Source organism: Diabrotica undecimpunctata, chromosome 1 (genome assembly GCF_040954645.1).
Source record: "Diabrotica undecimpunctata isolate CICGRU chromosome 1, icDiaUnde3, whole genome shotgun sequence".
Taxonomy (NCBI): domain Eukaryota; kingdom Metazoa; phylum Arthropoda; class Insecta; order Coleoptera; family Chrysomelidae; genus Diabrotica; species Diabrotica undecimpunctata.
In genome coordinates this window covers 150809700-150829854 of record NC_092803.1, presented here as the reverse complement: position 1 = coordinate 150829854, position 20155 = coordinate 150809700, and the positions used below count along the sequence as shown (strand labels likewise).

Sequence of the window (20155 nt, the reverse complement as noted above, 5' to 3'; positions counted from 1 at the left end):
TTAGAAGCCCACTCTCTTGACCATCTTGTCTTTTCCCTCTTCATCCCCTTTTTCCTCAGTCGTAGTATCTTTATAGCTGGAAAAATAAAAGAAAGCAGCCGTGTTTCCTCCATAATAAAAAAACACACTAAACAAACTTCACACAACTCAAGACTCTGAATTAGAATTTAGGTAGAAAACGGAAGGAAAAACGTAGTGTGTATACACTGGATAAAACGTACATTTTGTCGTACGTTTTATATGATCCACAAAACGTACAATAAGACGTAGTGTGAAAACGGGCCTTAATATTTCTATGACCATAAAAAAAGAAAAATCAATAAAACCTTACTCATTGTCACTCATATCATAAGTCGTAACTTATCATGCAGTGTCAACACGATTTTTTTAAATATCGTAGAAACGAGAAATCATAACAAATCTCATATGATATTGTCATATGATAAAATCATGTAGTGTAAAGTCTACTTAAGCCGGAAAACATTTCTAATATTCGCCAATCCTCAATACTCTCAATCAACTGAACACCTCTCTAGTGGACCTTTGCACCTGTAAATCTACACTGTAAATCTTTACTACTCTTTGTTACTTCAAATAATTTTATACCAATCAGAATGCACATATGATCTCTTTAAAATAATGTAACATGAAGTTAACCAAATTGTGACATAAAAAGGTATTTATTATTAATTAATATTATTATCTTATTATTTTATTATTATCTTCAGCGTAACGTAACGCAAAAGCTCCGTTGCGGACGAATTACTCTTGAGTCTAGATAAACCAAGAGAAAAACCACGATACCACAAATTCATGAAATAAATCCCAATTAAATCGCGTCACATATAGTTGCCACCTCCAGAGCACACGCGGTAAAAAGTTTACCACTAGTATAAGAAAGAAACTTCAACATTTAAAAGCTACCTGTTCGTTATATTTAGAGTACTCTATACCGATCAGTCCAGAGAACTATCAAAGACATTAAATCTGCTAGATACCTGACACGGATTTCATACTCCCTGAATTTATAATTCATTGTTGTCTGCAAAAATCTGGTCGTTGAAATTTTATACAGATATACTTAAATCAGGTAACCTACCAAACCTCTTCAAACAAACAAGCATAAGGAATAGCATTCTTTAAAGAAAGTCAGAAAGTAAATACCCCCTACTTACTTAGATCAGCTTATACAGCTCATCGAAAGATTGATCCCTAAGAGAATTTATCTTAAAGCTATTTCAAGAATTACAAATTGAACAAGCAGGAATCATGCCACAAAAAATGACAGGTAACTTTCGACTGTATATGACACGGCATAGCAACATGGTCTAATCTTTCTCCAAACAGGCTCCCTCAGGGCATCGCTGCTCTTTAGTATATATGTAGCTGATATGTCACCAACTTAATCTCAAAAAATTTGGACATGCTTACGACTGAGCATTTGTAGTTCAAAACTCTTCTATCCAAAACTTCAAGGATATCCTAACAAATCCAGTCGTCAGAGATTTGACCCCTAAAAATTATACGAACAAGCTGAATTTTGCAGCAATATCAATTTTGGGACACCAAAAAAGATGCAAATAAGTGTACCACTTTTACCTCCGGGCTTCTCCCTAAAACCCCCCTCGTAGAGAGGTAAAAACTCAAAAAAAAAATCGATTTACCAAAAACCTGTATGCCACAGAAAAAAATATTTCAAATAAAAAAAGTTGGTGAGGTAATTTTAAACAAAGATGTTAATTAGCACTTTTTCTGTGAAATAAACCATTCTCTCAGAAACAACACTTAAAGCGACCGGCGATTTTAAATGTGTTGCGCGTGCGAAATCAATATTAAATAAAATGTGTATCAAGTCGACGGTAAAAATTGGATATCTTTTGATCAGAGTACGCTATCGACAAAAATCAAAATGAGTTTTAAAGGTGAACAGCGCAGCTTTTTTATACAAATTTTATATTTTGCAGCAAATAAAGTGAGTTTCTATAAATCTGTTCAATAAATAAACGTTTTGCGATTTTTGCCATTTTTTACAATTCTTGTGACATCAATAAAATTTATTACTTTAATTGATTAATCATAGTAAAATTTTGATTTTTAGAGACAAATATTTAAAACCTATACCATAAAAATTTGAATTTTACGTTGTACCAACAAAAATGAGGCATTTGAAATATGACTAAAAAACGAAGAATTTAAACTTATTACAAACGATCGCAGGTCTCGGGAAATGACTCCAAGAAGATGGGTTTGAGTGTTATTTGTAGCAGAAAATGGGTGGTTTTGAAAAACGTACTAATGTAATAATTGAAAAAAAGCAGTTTTAAATGTTTTAGATCGTTTTTATGTGAAACTTAAATTCAGCGTATTTTAAGCATATTTCAAATGCCTCACATTGGTTGCCACAACTCAAAATTTAAATTTCATGATAAAGGTTTTAATGATTAGGCTCTAGTTATAGAAACGTTATAGTGTTTGAGTAATAAAAGGGATCAATTGTATTGATCTCATAGGAATCAAGGAAATTTTGCAAAAATCGCGCCACGTTTATTTATTTAACGCCTTTATAAAAACTCAGTATATTTGCGACAAAATACAAAAGTTGTGCACAAAAGCTGCCCTCTTTACCTTTAAAACGCATCTTAATTTTTGTCGATAGGATATTCGGATCAAAAGATATCGAATTTTTACCATCGAGCTGACAAATTTTATTCAACATTAATATCGCGCGCGTATGTGACATTATAAATTGCCAATCACTTCAACTGTCGTTTTTGAGAGAACGGTTTATTCTACATAAAAAGTGCTAATAAACGTTTTTGTTTCAAATTATTTTAGCTCCATTTTTTATTTAAAATATTTTTTTCTATGGCGTTCAGATTCTTGGTAAATCGATTTTTTTCCTCTACGAGAGGGGTTTTAGGAGAAAGCCCGAGGATAAAAGTGGTAAATTTTTTTTTGGCGTCCTACAATTGATTTGTCTATTCCTACGGCAAAATTCAGCTTGTTCATATAAATTTTAGAGGTTCAGTGGCATTTTCGTCTCTGACGACTAGAGTAATTTTAGAAGTCTGATTAAGTAATTTAATAAGTACAATGCCACCATGGGATTATATTTGGGAGGCCAAATTTTTTTATTCGAAATCTGAATATGTTTGAGCTATTATACAGGTTCATTGGCATTTTTTTTCCTAAATTTGAAATTTTTTGCCCGATTTTGCCATTTTTATCTGACGGTCTACGTTGATCCCCCATGGCTCGAAAGCATGTGTTTGGAGTTATGGCCAGTGGGGGAGCGCACGCGTGCGTCGCTCATCCTTGAAGGAAGCGGTCTCTACGATTCTCGTCGGCCGGCACTAGTCGTCACATAAGTCGTCAGCGTTTCAGTTTGCTTGCGCTTTGCAGTCAGTGAGTGTTGTTGATGTTGTGTTCGACTTAGAAATGGCGGATAGCTACGAAAAGGAGCAAAATAAACTGAAAAAATTGTGAGAGGAGGTGCTTTCGGTTAGTGACGAAGACTTTTCCCCTGATATGAGTGAATATGCGCCCTCAGACTGTGACATGTCCAGTTCAGAAGAGAATCCAGAGACACCTAGAAAAAAAATTAAGATTGTCCAATCTCCGGAGAAAAAATGTGACTACACTTCCAAAGAAAATTTGCCAGGTACCTCTGCAAGAAGAGTGGTGTTTTCGACAGATCCACAGACATCTAAAAATTCTGTTCAGGTAACATAAGCAGGAAATAATATTGAGAATGTTATAAAGCATGTTATTCAGCAGAACATGAATTACAATGATGAGACCCTGACAGATGAACTCACTGCTGAGCCTGCTGAAGTATTTTCATGGTCTGAAGTATCCGGTATCCATGAAGAATCTTCAATTCACAGTGGGTAATCCTGGAATTCACGAGAACCTTTACGATTTTTATGAAAAAACTCCATACGATTTTTATAAATTAATGGTTACCGACGAAATATTTGAGTTATTTGTTAGAGAGACAAATAGATATGCTGCACAAAGAAAGGAGCAAACTACAAGACCAAGAGCACGTATTCAACGCTGGAATGACACGGACTGTTCGGAAACGGAAAAGTTTGTGGGGTGTATTTTGTGGATGAGCCTTATTCAGTTTCCATCAATTTCATCCTATTGGTCTACAAATAAGTTATATCATAACTTCTTAAAAACAGTAATGCCCAGGAATCGTTGTTCAGTTGTTGCTAAAAAATTGGCATTTTGCAGATAATAATAATTTTTCTGATGGTGACAGACTGTATAAAATAACACCCATTTTTACGAAGCTGTTAGAGAGGTTTCAATCTCCAATTGTTCCAGGAGAATTTATCTGCATTGATGAAACGCTCGTGCCTTTTAAAGGCTAACTTAAATTTAAACAGTACATCAGCAACAAAAGACACAAATTTGGAATCAAGCTCTTTAAGCTCTGTCTTGAAAACCGAATTCTTTATGATGCTTCTATCTACTGTGGACAGGAAAGAAAACCAAATCAGAAGCAGTCATTTTTTTGTGTTATCTGCCAATATTTGTAATGGGTTTAACTATACGCTAATTTAAGTCTAGTTTTGACTGTTGTATGGTTATTCGTCCTTAAATACGTCTGCTACTTATATCCAAACGGCTGCTTCCATATCTGGTTATATAAGTTCCCAGATATTCATACACCTTACAATGTCTATAATTCCATTTTTGAGTGTAATAATTTCTGGCTGTCCGCCAACTACAATATTCTCCGTTTTTTATTTATTTTCAACCCCCATTTAGTATACACTTCCTGTGACTGACTGGATTCCTGGTCATAAATACTATGTCATCTTTATTATTCGCTATTACTGTCTGGTTATCTGCAAAAACTAAGGTATGAACTCAGTCGTCTTTAATTTTAATTCCCATTTTCGAACGCCTCCTTGCCCATACCTCAGAGCTCTTTGGGTGTAGCTTTTAAACAGGGGAACAGAAGGGCATGATCCTTATTTTAAATCTTTGGATGTTTCAAACGGTTGTGACAGACTATTTCCCATTTGGGTACTACGTATTGGTTTCTTATATACTTTTTCCAGGGCTTTCTCATATAAAATATTTTCACACAAATATTATAAACCAGAGTTCGCACTTCAAATGACTTGGTAACACTGGCACTTCTTCAGAACTATAAATACAAAAACAGAGTAGTTTTTAAATTTATGTCCACTCTCTTTTCTTACCAGTTATTGTATTACAAGTTATTAAAACAGCATCTATCAGTCCGAAAACCGCTTTGCTCTTCGATGACTGAAAAATTAGCTATTACTAAAATTTATAAATTTTTAAGGCTACCTAAATAGGTGGCGCATTTTACAGCTTACACTATAGTAGTTAAAAATAGCAGGACACATTCTTTCCGTTCACATGGCTTTCCGTATATGAGTTTGTATCTACCCGACTCTCTGAAGACGTAGGTCATACAGAAATAACATTATAACAGTCTATTGATATCGATTAATACACGGAAAGTTGATGAATTGTGCTCTTTCCATTGTTCATTTTTATATATTCTTCTTTTTTTTCTTCCTCTTTATGAGCAATTATGATTGTTCATTGGCGGATTAATACCTCTGTGGACTTATCTCTTCCTATTTTGACGACGGTTTCTCCTTATTCTGCTTATATGGTTATTTCACTCTTTTTCTATTTAGTGTCCATTCATTCATACACTGTACGTTACATTTTTTTCTAATGTCTTTACTTCTCTTTCGATCTCTCAGCATATTTCGTGTAATTCTTCTCAGTACTCTCATCACTGCAGTTTCCAATAGCCTCTGTGTTGTGGCTGTGTCGCGTCTTGTTTTTGAGATATATGTCATTATTACTATATACACTGGTGTTATAAATTCTTGACTTCATCTTAGTGTTAATGTGTCTGTTTCGCCATATAGTATTATTAAGGCATCCTGCCAGTCTATTTGCTTTTTTTACTTGATTTCTTACTTCGTTGTTTATGTCTCTATAGCTGGACAGTGTAATTCGAAGGTATTTTATTTCCATTACTTGTTCAATGCTGATGCCATCAATTTTTATTTTACATCTGGTTGGTTCTTTGCTGATTACTATTGTTTCGTCGTTGACGGGTAAAATTCCCTACTCTAAGCAATAAAGGATCATGACGTGTATATTAATATAGATTGAGCAGTCTGTAGAGCTAAGTGCCACCAATATCTTTTTTTCATTGTTTATTGTCTTTGTCTTACATCAAGTAAGTATAACAACGTCTCTTTTGGTGGGAGAGAGAGAGTGATGACTTCAATGCGCTAGACAGAGAGAGAGATAGACATATCGAACAACCGCAAGAGATCTTGTCGTCAGTACGCGCGGCTGGTATGCTGGGCCTATGTTAACATATACGTCTACAAAAGGGCTTTACTCCAGCATTTCTGTCACTTTCAAATAAATGTATCGATATAGTGAGATTTGGGTCGTGGCGAACACCAGATATTTGATTTCTTCGTTTCTTCCTCTTTAACAGTTTAAATGCCCTGAAAATATAAAGCAAGAATGCAAGAAAATGCACGTCAGTGTTAGCGGTATATTTACCGAAAGGAAAGAGTAATAAAATGCTTTAAATAAAGTTACAATGTTAGTTACACGCAAAGCCCATGTGTAGAATTAAATGAATCGAATTGGATGACAGATCTCAGTCATGCCACCCCACAATTTCATTACACTGACTATTCACGGTTTCAGACATTATCTAGATAAAAAAATTATCATCATCATTAGCCGTTTCAAGTCCAGTGCTGAACATAGGCCTCCCGTAAATAATTTCATTGCATCCTATCTAGTTTATAAAGTATATTAAGTATTTAATATACAAATTTTGACTTTTTTTTTACGAATTTGGTTCTGGAAAAAGCGATTAAGCCTTTGGAAGAAGGGGTTGTTCAATAAAGGTTTGTTAAATTTGGTAAATAATTATTTCAATTTTATTGTATTCTGTCATCACAAATTTGGAGGAAACTATATTCTAGTTAATTTTTTAAATAATTATTTGATTAAAAAGAGGGTGCAGCTGTTGATGGTGCAGCTGTCGATGGTGCAGCTGTCGATGGTGCAGCTGTCGATGGTGCAGCTGTCGATGGTGCAGCTGTCGATGGTGCAGCTGTCGATGGTGCAGCTGTCGATGGTGCAGGTGTCGATGGTGCAGCTGTCGTTGGTGCAGCAGACGATGGTACCTGAGTGGAGCCGCTGTTGGCTTTGCACCAGTCCATAAGAAGCCAGACTTTGCCAGTGGGATACCAGACAGTGTTGAATCTCATTTTAAGGAAGTCTCCAACGGCATTTCCGATAAGACCAGTATTGAGTGCAGTTTCAATACCTTCTTGGATAGCAAGAGCAGTGGCGTCTCCAATTAGTCCCAATCCAGTGATGGAGGCCTGTAAAAGAAAAAAATAATTTCAATATACTTTAATGTCCATTGAGAACGTGTATAATCAAACGTACGTAATAAAATTTTCTACTAATACAACTCAAATATTATAATAATCGTACTTACATAAATTGGAGTGGGATTACCTGTTACTGTAATTACGTACATACAAGCAAACCTCAAATTAAATAGATAATACTGTTTTGCATGAAGAATGGATTTAGTGTCCACAGTCATATAAAACCAAACAAACAAAAAATACTGTTTGATAGGCAATCCACACCACAAAGCTGTGCTGTACGTTGTCTAAAATTGACTAAGCTTGAACTCTGAACTACTTTTAGATATCGCGTATCAAAATATGAGCTGCATATCCTAGGTTGTTTAAAATAAATAATACCTTGATATATGTTCTTGAAAAAGAAGATTCCAGCTGCGATAAAAATTATAAAGGACTCACCATATGAGCAATAGTTGGATATGTGGATATAATAAAAAAAAAGAAATGCCATTTTTTGTGAACTTTTTGGTAGGTAGTGATATGGAGAGAAAAGTGTGAAACAGGTTTAGTTGATTTTAGCGGTAAGAATAAAAGAGGCTTTTAAACATTACTTGCACAATTAAATGAAATTTATTAGATATATTAGGGTCTGTAATTATTTGAGAAAATTTAGATTCATTTTGTTGGATACGAACTAATACACACAATAACAATACCAATAATTTTGGAATTTTTCGAGGCCTAAAAAAACGCCTTCATTAAACGGTGCTTTAGCATAACATTTCTAAAAATCTTTAGTATTTAAATAAATATCTAAATATTCAAAATGTGATTTTAGATTATATATTAAAAGATTTTAATTTAAAATAAGATTATTTTAACAGTTCGATTTCTACGACGAAAATAGTTTTTTTTTGTAGAACGATTTTCGAAGTGGAAATCGAAACATTAAAATAAACATATTTTAAACTGAAATTCTGATTAATTCCCGAAAAAATTAAATTATAATAAAATGCCAGCAGAAAATAGCTTCAGAACAACATTAAAAGGTTTCCTTGAGCAATTTTAGGAGAAGTTCAGCATCTATGTAGATAATATACTTATTATTAGATATGCCAAATAATGGAAATGTCTACAAAATAACAGTTTTAATATTAAGATACCGTCAAAATAGTGAACTAATTAAACTGCTTAGGAGATTCAAAATTGAGTGCCAAAACTTGAGTTAAAGCTTTTTAAGTCTTTTGGATCCTTTACTATAAATTTCAACCAAAATTAGACGGAATGGGAGGCACACATGAAATGAAGACAATTATAATTTAAGGAAATATCCATTTTCCCAATTTGTGAACTGGTATGCTTAGATATTAACTTTAAAACATTGGCAGCGGGTGGAATTGCTCAAAGCTTACGTAAATGTCGAAAAATATAGATTTTTTTATCATTAGAGCGCATTTTACAAAACACCACCTTTTGCAGTCTGGGGCTGTCACTGGGTATTGATGTAATCCGTTGGTATAACCATTCATTCTAATTGGTGTAATGACACTCCTTTATCAAATACAGCCAGCATTTAGTAGTAGTAATAAATATACCGGGACTTAAATATGTAGAATAAAATGTTGTATCTTGGAAAAAACTTACTTTTACATCTGCAACGTGCCAGTCGACGGTAAAACTGTCTACAGTGGTGTTAGGTTTTAAGACAGTGGCGATTTTAGCTGCGCTGATTCTTCCAGTCCATTTTGGTTTTTGCATGGTTATTCTAAAAAAATTGTCTTACATTATTTCAGTTCTAAACTAACAGATTTTGTATGATTTATTATAAATATAAAAATAAGTGAAACGTAGACATTGTGTATTATTGAGGAATCAATAAAGTTATACATATCCTGATATTGGTTAAAGGAACGTCTATTTTATTTAAGTATAAAGCAAGGAAACCTGACAGTGGACGAAGACCAAATATGCGAAAGGTGAAAAGGATATTTCGAAGAGATGCTAAATGACGGAGTGACTACTGAAGAAAATTATAATGTTCCTAAACCTCAAATAGTAATAGAAGAAATACAAAAGCTCATAAGAGAAGAAATTAAAGAAATAATAAAAGAAATGAAAAATCAAAAAAGCCCCGGGAAGAGCGGCATTGTGGCAGAGATCTTAAAATATACAGGAGGGGCTTTAATAAACCAACTTAGTGAGCTAATACTAGAAGTGTGGGATACCAAAGAAATGACTCAAGAATGGAACAAGTTCATTATAATTCCTATATTCCAAAATGGTGATAGAACTTAATGCGCAAACTATAGAGGAATATTCTTGTTAGAGGTAATGTATAAAGTGGTCGATATACTAATTAAAAACGATTAGAAATATATGTAGAGAAGAATCTAGGAGAATATCAGGGAGGATTATGCAAGAAAAGATCAACAACCGATCAAATTTTATGCTAAAACAACATTTCAGCACAAGTACTTTTTATTGATTACAAAGCCGCCTACGATATAATGACAGAAACAAATTATTAGAAACGCTAAAAGAATTCCAAGTGCCAGAAAAAATGTGTAAGTAAGATGGGTAAAAATGACAAGTATACCGTGAATGCTCACTCTACAATAACAAAAGTGGTAAAAAAACGTAGATTAGAATGGCTCGGACATCTAAAAAGAATGCAAGGTAATAGACTAGTCAAGAATATTGCTTGAAGAGTACCTGAGCGCAAAAAAGATAGGAAGACCAAGGAAGAAATGGAAAGAGGTTGTGATGGAAGATGTCAGAGAGATGGAAATCAGAGATTGGAAGCTGATGGCTAAAAACACAAAACGATGGAAATGATCCATCCAGCAATGGACCTAAAAGGCCTGGTAATGCTGTACATACCAAATCACCCCAGGATATAATATTAGCACTTGACTTAATCGCCAGAGTTAAAACACAGGAAAATAGCAATATTGTAGGTACTTTCACCATGATTAGATTAGATCAGCGGTTTTACTACAGGACGTTCTTGTGTAGATAATTTATTTTTTCTACAACAAAAAGCTAAAAAGATGATCAAAAATCAAGACCTACATATAACTTTTATTGGCTTAAAAAAGGTATACGGCAGCATCACTAGAAACAAATTATTGCTGACTTAAGAATATTGCTAATAGTTTCTATCTAATTAAATCGCCAACCAACGGCGAACTGTACACAAACAGCATATCTTATACAAAACATGGTGATTTACTGTCAAACCTATGTACACCAGTAAAGGACTTAGGGAGGGATGCAGTGTCCCTTTATTGTTATTTAATGTTTATGTAGAAACAGCAGAAATTGGAACCAGTCCTGACAAGGAATGGGTATACTAATCAATAACGCTCTTTAACTGTGAGAATTGAGGTTTTGACTGATGATAATATAAGTAAAGAAGTGAAAAAGTTTAAGGACCTTGGAGTTGTAGTTGATGAGGAAGGTATATATAGATAAAACACGAAATTCAGGTTCCAAAAGGCACGAAAACATGCTGCACCTAACTCTGTTTGGTGAGATAAAAACATTAGCAAAATTAAAAAAAAAGAACATTGGTCAAACCATGGTTGATACAGTTTTTACATATATCTGCGAAGTTTGACAATGAAAAAAGAAGACAAAAGACTACGTACAGTAGTATAGCTTGACTACCTAAAACAATGTTCCTGGCAACAGTTTCTAGAATAGACTTGATTCTTAATAAAGAAATCAGAAACAGATTGTTAGCATCGGAAGCAATTAACAATTGAGCGTTTCAAAAAAAGAAAAAGAAAAGATGGTTTAGCCAAGATGGGACAACTTGAAGGCAAAGACTGGAAACGGAAATGTAGCGACCAGCTGTGAGCAAGTTGTCAATTTATTGTGGACTTAGGGCCTAAGGGCTAGGCCTAAGGACTTAAAGGGCCCCAGCACTTTTTTTATGTAAAAGTAGTTTCAGTTAAATTTGCAAAGAGTGCAGCATGACTCTAGTGGTGCTGATCAAAAGTTCTTATTCTCAAAAAAAGGTAATAAACATTTTTTTAATACATTCTCAAGAGCTATTTAATGCAATAACATTAAGCCAAAAGAATAACAGAAAGTACCACTAATAAAATTTTAAATAGGTACCAACAAACTATGCTCAAGATGACCCCCTGAAACGTTATATAAGCTTAAACTCTTAGCCACATTTCGTGCAAATATTCCTGGTGTATTTCCTATTTACTTATCTAAAAGTGCTTCAGTTAAACTGACTGAAACTTTGAAGGGAAGTAGTTTTGGTCATCATAATCAGAAGTTCTCAGTGGCTCAAGACTCAGAAATCAATTGTTTCTATTGATTACGTTATAGAGCTTTAAAATGTTGTTTTTGTAAAACTTTTTCACAATCATGAATTTATAAACATGACGTCCTACAATATACAGCATCTGAATCTCAATAAAAACAAATATGACAGAAACGTTAAGAAATGTCATTCCGATACTATATTCGTGTTTATTGAGATTCAGATGCTGTATATTGTGGGACAACACGTCTCACAATAAAGATTGTCTTGATGATCGCCAACATTCGTAACGGATAGGCACATCAAGAAGAGAATAAGTCAAAAATAATTAATTTCTGAGCCTTGGGGCAAAAGTCTTAGCTAATTTAACTGTAACCACTTTTACATAAGAAAAGTACCGGAGTCCTTTAGAATATTATGTAGTATTAGATTTAAAATATGTAAAATCGACTTTGTGGCATTATCAAAATTCATAAAAAAAATCCTTTTACCTGTTTTCTTCATAGCATAGTTTGAATAAATAATGGATAAGCAACTAACGGTGGCTATTGTTTTTGGAATGGGTTTTTAAAAATCTCTAGGAATTTATACAAAGCTAATTAGTGAAGTTTTTGTTATTTTGTTTATCGAAAACAGAAATTGAGTGAGTTTTTGAGAAATTGGAAAATGATACGAAAAAATCATTGGCTAAAAAGAGAGTTTGGAAAGAAATTTTGGATGATAGAATTTGAAAGCCTGAAAAAAATGGTTGTCTATTTCTGACTTAAGAAGAAAGAACACCGAATCCTGGGAAGTGATAAAATGCCGGTAGTTGTGAACTGTTGTAAAAGTAATTTGTAAATAAGTGTTAAAAATTGGTAACAGTATTGGTCTATGAATGCTGATTGGGAGGAGTTGCAGTTTAAGTTTTTGCAGTATTTATTGTAAGTACAAATTGGTTATTATTCATTGGGAAAATTTTAGACAAGTAGATAAAAGAAAGTGTTTAGCTACAGAGCTTTTGAATGACGAAGTTAGGGACATTTCAGAATGGAAATTTAACCGTGTGTTTTGGGAACAATATTGCAGATGCATAAAGTTTGAGACGAAACAAATAATAAAATTAATTTGTAATGTTTCCTTTTATCAATTTTCGATCAATTAGTATCTGTTCATTGTAAAAGTTAATTTAATTTTGGGCTACTCAGTTTAATTCTTCAAGATAGGAACATTGGTATTTCTGATTGATTTGTTTATACGTGCAAAAATTTTTTTTAAATATTTTTTTCATTATATTTAATTGTATTGAACGAAATTTAAATTTTATTTAATTCCTGTCTTCTAATTAGCCAATTAAATAAAAATAATATACAAATTGTTTAACAATGATTTAAAGTGTCAAAACTTTATTTCAAATTATCAAGAGTTAAATTTTCTGTGCCAAAATAAATTTCTCTATTGCCACTGTTAGTTTCTTTACATTTATTTCTGGGGAGATCAGCTGCTCAGCTATTTCTTTATTTGTTTTAAAAGGATTGACTTATATCTACATATACTTACTTGAAGTTTCCTTTGTAGTGTTGTGTAAGGAAAAGTTCTTTAACAGTAGCTGCGTAGTTTCCGGAGATTGTAAAACTGGGCCAGTATGTGGTGTAATCAAAGACAGCCTCGAAGTCAGTGTCAGCACTAATTTGCTTGGCTGAGATATCCCAGTCGGCAAGACCATACCATCTTAAGGTATTAAGGTCAATGTGGGTACTAAAAATGACAAGCAAATATGATTTACAAGAATGCAATAGAAATTTGAAGTTAAATTAAATGAACGAACAAAAAAATTATCGTATACAAATTTTATTTAGTTCCTAAATAAAAAAATATAAAATAGTAAATAAAACTGTGACGATAACCATATCAATGTTATATCTAAACGAGGGGGAGAAGAGTAAGTACTTCATTTTCATTCAGTTGCATAAGAATAAATAAAAGAAAATTTAACTCAAATTTAAAAATTTAAGTACCATCTTACAGAAGACCTGTGTAAAGAATTTGAGACGGTGACGAAATAAATGAATAAATAAGTTACGATAAACTGAAATATATTAACGACAATAAAATGGAAAACTGAAAATTAGAAGGATAAGTTCTTATCGACTTAAAAAAAAAGTAACCCTATATCTTATATAATATATTTCTTACATTTTATTGATAATATTTACCAAAGAGCTGAAAAAAAGTTTAATAAAATGAACGAAGATTTACAGTATCAAATGGATCAGATAATCCTAAAAATTTGTATTACCTTGCAACACCGATATCTCCAGTCCATGATACGTTTCTGATAGCGACGAAGGGATCGTGTGGTGGAACTCCCAATTCAGGTACTCCTACTCTCATTGCTTTGTTGGCGCATCTCAGAATTTCATAGCCAGTGTCAAGATCTTTTCCTATAATTTAATTTATCTTATTACAATTTTGTTAGGTTCGATGTAAAACCCATGTTATTAAATGAAGTTATATGTTTAAGGAAATTATTCAAGTTTTTTACTATTCTGTTCAAAATATGTCTACTTGAAGTTTAGATTTCCAGTTTATATAAACTTTTTTGGATTTTGAGAAGTGGAAATCAAAACGTCAACATAAACATACTTCCAACTGAAATTGCTAAAAGTTCTCATTAAAGATAGTAAATAATATTAAAGTGCAACAATAAAATAGGTTCCGAACAATATAGATTATTAAAGAAATAATAAATTATATAATTTTGGATGTCTAATTAATTTATCATTTCATTCATGAAAAGCTTAGAACAAACGCTGAAGATAAGTTGGCAAATATCAATGTGGCTTCTGCAGGGAGAAGTCAACAATATAAGTACCAGACACATCGACTTTATACAGACATAGACATAGACGAAATTGCAAATGACAATATTAACCGAGAATTATTAACAGACAATAAAAGAATGTGATAAACTCTAAAAGAAACTCAAAAAACGAAGAAAAATCCGTATACAAAATGATTTAACGGAAACAGTAGATGTGAAAAATGGACTACGTCAGGTAGACGCCTTATCATGCGTCAAATGTTCGAAAAAATAAAGAATGCAAGAGTCAATAATTGAGGTACAATAAAAAATAAAAGTGTGCAAATACTAGCGTTTGCAAGTGATGTTGACATTTTCGCGATGTTAAAAAGATAAATTTTAGGGGCATTTAATCAAATCGAATGAGCTGCACAAAATAGTGGCCTTAAAACCAATTAAGCTAAAGAAAATATATAAATTCAAGTAAAAATGGAGAAATAAGATATAAGCTATAAATTCTAATAATAAGAGATTGGAACCTTGAAGGGTAGGGGGTAAAAAAACTTGTCCCATTCCTTTATCCTTCCACCTCATTATTATTTCCTAGTTCATTCATAATGGCACTGATACATGATAAGAAAAGGTATACTGATCATGGTCCTCGGACACCAAGCTCCGGCAGAAGAAGGCAAGCACACGGGACTTCCCAGGCCGTTATCTCTACTCTCACCGTAGGACACAAAACACCATATGTGAAATGATAAGGCTCAATATATCAGTTCTTGGGATAAGCGAGATGCGCTGGCCGTGAACTGGTAAATGTAGCATAGATGACCACGACGTATTTTACTACGGAGAAGAAGGCAATACCCACCGGAATAGTGCGACATTCATTGTATATAAAGAAGTCTCTAGTTGTATTAAATCTGTAAGTTGCATTTCGGACAGAGTAATCATGATGCAATTAAACTCAAAGCCAGTGGATATTAATCTCGTCCAAGTTTATGCGCCTACAACGAGCTGTAGTGAAGATGATATAGAGAATTTGTATGATGATTTAAAGATATTACATTATTATAAAAATGGGGGACTTTAATGCCAAAGTGAAAAAAAGTAGACAAGAAAACATTGCAGACAATTTCGGACTTAACAAAACTTAATGACAAGTGAGATCGTTTTGTAGAATTCTGGGTAGAGAACAATTTATGTGTGACAAATACATTGCATAAACTACCCAAGCTTCGTTTATACACTTGAAAGTCACCAGCAGATACCAAAGAGAAGATTGTAAGAATTTATATCGATTATATAACAATTACTGAATGATACTGAATTCAATCAAGATAACTAAAAGACTGTCTAGGGATCAGAAGGAAAATCCGGGATGCAAAAAAATGGTACAGCAGCAAATGTATTGAAATAGAAGAACTGCAGAAAAAGAATGACACGTTTAGTATGTACAAAAAGGTGCAAGAAATAACTGGACATAGGTCAACTTCAAGTAGTTTACTTAATAAACAGAAAAATACCATAGTCAATGAACAAGACAAACTGAAAAGGTGAAGGGAATGTATTGAGGAACTGTTTGATGACGAAAGAATAGAAATACAAATCGAAAATATATTGAATGGTCAAAAACATGAAAATATGAAACATATTCGATAATATGGAAAGATCTATACAATTATCAAAGAATAGGAAATCAACAACTTTTAAACATCTTTAATAAAATATACGAAACAGACATGTGGAATGATACCAAAAAAAAAACGCTAAATAATGTAGCGATCATCGCACTATTAGTCTAATGAGCCATGTACTGAAAATTTTCTTAAAAATACTGCACTCGAGTTTTTACAACAAAAAATTTAAGTACAACTAAATGAAACACAGTTTGGTTTCAGAAACAACCTTGGAACCAGAGAAATATAGAACAACCAGTATAGTTTTATTGACTTCGAAAAGGCTTTTGACCGGGTAACCCACGACAAATAGGTGGGAATTGATGACCAAGACCTTCGTATTATCAAAAATTTGTATTGATATCAATATGCAAACATACAAACTATAACTACATAACATACTAAATTACTTCGAATTTATTTTTTTTAAAGAAGCCTGAGAGCCAAAGAAGATACTGGCATTAAAATCAACGGAATTATCGTCAACAATTCCAGATACGCAGTCGACACGGTACTGATTGCATCCAATAAAAAAGACTTGCAATGACTTACAAACAGGGTGACCGAAACATGTTGAATATGGGCTAAATCTTAACAATTCTAAGACAAAACTTATGGTTGTCAGCAACATAGAGTTACATCCAATAAACATCAGAGCGTATGGAATAGAGTTAGAAAGAATCCATAGTATTAACTATTTGGGCGCCAATATTAACGATAACTGGAATATAAACGAAGAACGAAGAATACACATAAAAAAAGCCAGAGTCGCCTTCTATAAACTAAATAAAATTCTCAATATTAGAGATATTATATTAAACCTTAAAATCAGATTAATACGCTGCCACATATTATAAACATTGCTGTTTGACATTGAAAGCTTGACTTCTACAGAAACACTAATGGAAAAACTTGAGGTTTGAAATGTGGAGTTTCAAGGCCGAAGAAGAACATCCTGGCTCCGAAATTTCCGAGAGTGGTATCAAGAGATATTCGCTAACATGTTTCCAGTTACCGTAAACAAAGTTGTTTTTGCCAATATGATCGTGAACCTTTGATAATCGGACAGGGTACTAAAAGAAGAAGAAGAGAAGCGGTAAAAAACTTTATACAACCTTAGGATCCCTAGTAACATATATTAACACCTGAAGTGAAGAGCCTAATATTCATTGCCAATAAACGATACCTTAAATAGATAATTAAAATTAATAACGCCCTATAAAAAAAAAACAAAATGCCAAATACACAAAACCTTAATAAGACCGGTAATCACTCACTCACATATGGTTCAGAAACCAGACACTCTACAAACATGAGAAAACAATATTAGCTACATTGGAAACAAAAATCTTGTGTGACATATACGAAGGCACAATTGAAAACGGAATTTGGCAGAGAAGATCTAGCTGTAAACAATACAATATACGTAACATGATCTGGACATAATAAAATTTCTAAAAATTGTGCGGCTGCGTTGATGGGACATGTGGAAAGAATGGAAGAAAGCGAAATATCAAATAAAATAAGTAAACAGGTACCAGTAGAAAAAAAAAACAAGAGGAAAACCGAAGCTGACTTACATCGAACAAATAGAAAATCATATCTTAAAAATAAAAAATTAGAGAACAAAAGCACGAAAAAGATCAGAACTAAGAAGAATCCTGAAACATGCAAGACCCAAAAAAGGTTATCAAGCCAGTGATGGTGATAAATCGTTTTGTTGACGATGTTTTGTTTAAAAAAAAAAGATAGATTCAAATAATGTTTTGTTTCCATGATTTTATAATATTGACGAAAATTAAAGGGCCGTGAAAACTGACTAATATTAACAGAATAAGTAACGGGTATTTTTTTCTTCTTGTTTTTATACTATTTTACTGTCTGCTTGGTGTTTGTCTCGCGGCCATAAGTTTGAATCGCAACAAGTTGCATGGTCAGGGAGGTAAAATATTTAGAAAACAGGGTATTTACTCAGAAAAGAATAAAAGACGAAAATCATATGAAGACAACAGGAGGAAGGTAACAAGAGAAGCGCTATTAACATGTAATCAGAACGAGAACAAAAGTCATACATAGGATAGAAACAAGTTAACAAAATCATGGAAGCTATTATTTCCGATGAGATACCCAAATTCATTCTCCAGTAACATTTTAATCCAACACAACAACATGAATTTGTCTCTGGTTGCTCTACTCTAAACAATCTCGAACCAAAAATACGAATAAATAGATATAGCCACAATATTTTAAATTAAAAATATTTTGAAAACTTACCAGCTGAGACGAAAAGGGCAAATCCCAAGAGTAAGACGACTTTAGTGGCAAACATTGTTGCTATTAGTTCTTTACAAACTGAAAGTGGACAAATTTAGACAGATCTTGTATTTATACGAAAAAACCTATCGACTTGACTTTGTGATAACAAACCTCACTTGGGCTAAGTCGTAATCATGATTACCTAATATACAATTGTATTTAAAGTGATGGATTCGAGTGGAACCACTTCAAAGGGTGCAAAGAATTTTAGCCAGTACGTTGTATTTTAGCCATTGTGCTACGATTAGTGCTTAAAAGACCTTTGTAATATGTATATATACACGGTTTTAAAGAATTTTGACTTCGCTAAATACCATATCGTCACGTTGTTTCTTTATATATATATATATATATATATATATATATATATATATATATATATATATATATATATATATATATATATATATATATAAAATAAAGTTTTATTTTGAGGTTGCAGTCATTAATAGGGCAGGAGAGTAAAACTCTTTGTTCTTTAATCAAGCTTTCGCAAAATTTATTTGCTTCTTCAGGATATGCTAAAATATGGTATCAGTAAATACAACGAAATTAGAACTAAATAGCATTGTATAAAACTAGTAAAAAAACTTACAACATGAGGTTAATCCATTAAATTTTCAAATTTGCAAAACATTAAAACTTAACTTATTTTAAAAATTATACAGTTATGTAAGTACAATATTCCAATTTAATTTAATTTTGTAAAATTAAATTAAATTGGAATATTTTTTGTTTTTTTTTATTTATTTATGCCTCAACCTCATAGGGTCATTGGCGTTGTACAATTTAGAGGTTTACAGTTTATTTAGTACATTTATGGAATGTAAGTATGATGTCAAATTTTTCATATCAGTTCCGTCACTTAATATTGCCTGTAAGGTATCTTGTAATTTATATTGAAGTCTCTCCATGCGATATAAAGGACACTCCAGTAAAATATGGCGAACACTGAGCACAATATCACATATGTTGCACTTTGGTTTTAATTCACTCTCTAGCAGATGTTTATGGGTGATGGCGGTGTGGCCTATTCTCAGACGAGATAGGATGGTTTGATGTTTACGCTTATTTGGGGTTGATTTCCAAGGTAATATGGAATGTTTTACTTCTCGTAGTTTGGATGTTGACTGATTCCACTTGGTCTGCCAATCATTGATTATTAAGTTCTTGATTATGGGTTTTATATCTAGATGTGGAATGCTTCTGATTTCTACAGCTTCCGGACTCGAGATTGCTAGTTTTGCCAAGGAATCTACTTCTTCGTTACCAGCAATTCCAATATGGGAAGGAATCCATACAAAGTTGACATTTATGTTCATAGTTTGCAGTTGGCTTAATGCTGATTTAATAAGTAGTAGACTTGGATGACTAGGATATAAATTGGAATATTGTACTTACATAACTGTATAATTTTTAAAATAAGTTAAGTTTTAATGTTTTGCAAATTTGAAAATTTAATGGATTAACCTCATGTTGTAAGTTTTTTTACTAGTTTTATACAATGCTTTTTAGTTCTAATTTCGTTGTATTTACTGATACCATATTTTAGCATATCCTAAAGAAGCAAATAAATTTTGCGAAAGCTTGATTAAAGAACAAAGAGTTTTACTTTCCTGCCCTATTAATGACTGCAACCTCAAAATAAAACTTTATTTTACATAACGTGTCA

The 20155-nt window shown here is 32.7% G+C and overlaps 2 protein-coding genes across 5 annotated transcripts in view; one reads left to right on the top strand and one right to left on the bottom strand.

The window, feature by feature from the left end:
* Nucleotides 1-20155, top strand: part of H2.0 (Homeodomain protein 2.0) — a 160288-nt gene that overhangs the window by 68937 nt on the left and 71196 nt on the right. The window lies entirely within an intron of this gene.
* LOC140432367 (uncharacterized) lies at nucleotides 6955-18599 on the bottom strand. Its single transcript, XM_072520215.1, has 5 exons — nucleotides 18442-18599; nucleotides 13982-14126; nucleotides 13243-13440; nucleotides 9066-9186; nucleotides 6955-7427 (listed from the first exon to the last, which is right to left on the bottom strand). The coding sequence occupies exons 1-5, from the start codon at nucleotides 18494-18496 to the stop codon at nucleotides 7047-7049; spliced, it is 900 nt and encodes a 299-aa protein (XP_072376316.1). The 5' UTR covers nucleotides 18497-18599; the 3' UTR covers nucleotides 6955-7046.

Bases quoted from the DNA above. Each gene is read 5' to 3' on its own strand.
- LOC140432367 (XM_072520215.1), bottom strand. From the start codon at position 18,496: ATGTTTGCCACTAAAGTCGTCTTACTCTTGGGATTTGCCCTTTTCGTC. The intron at 14,127-18,441 runs GTAAGTTTTCAA...ATTAAATTATAG, and splicing joins TGCCCTTTTCGTCTCAGCTG to GAAAAGATCTTGACACTGGC. The intron at 7,428-9,065 runs GTAAGTTTTTTC...TTTCTTTTACAG, and splicing joins GGCACGTTGCAGATGTAAAA to GCCTCCATCACTGGATTGGG.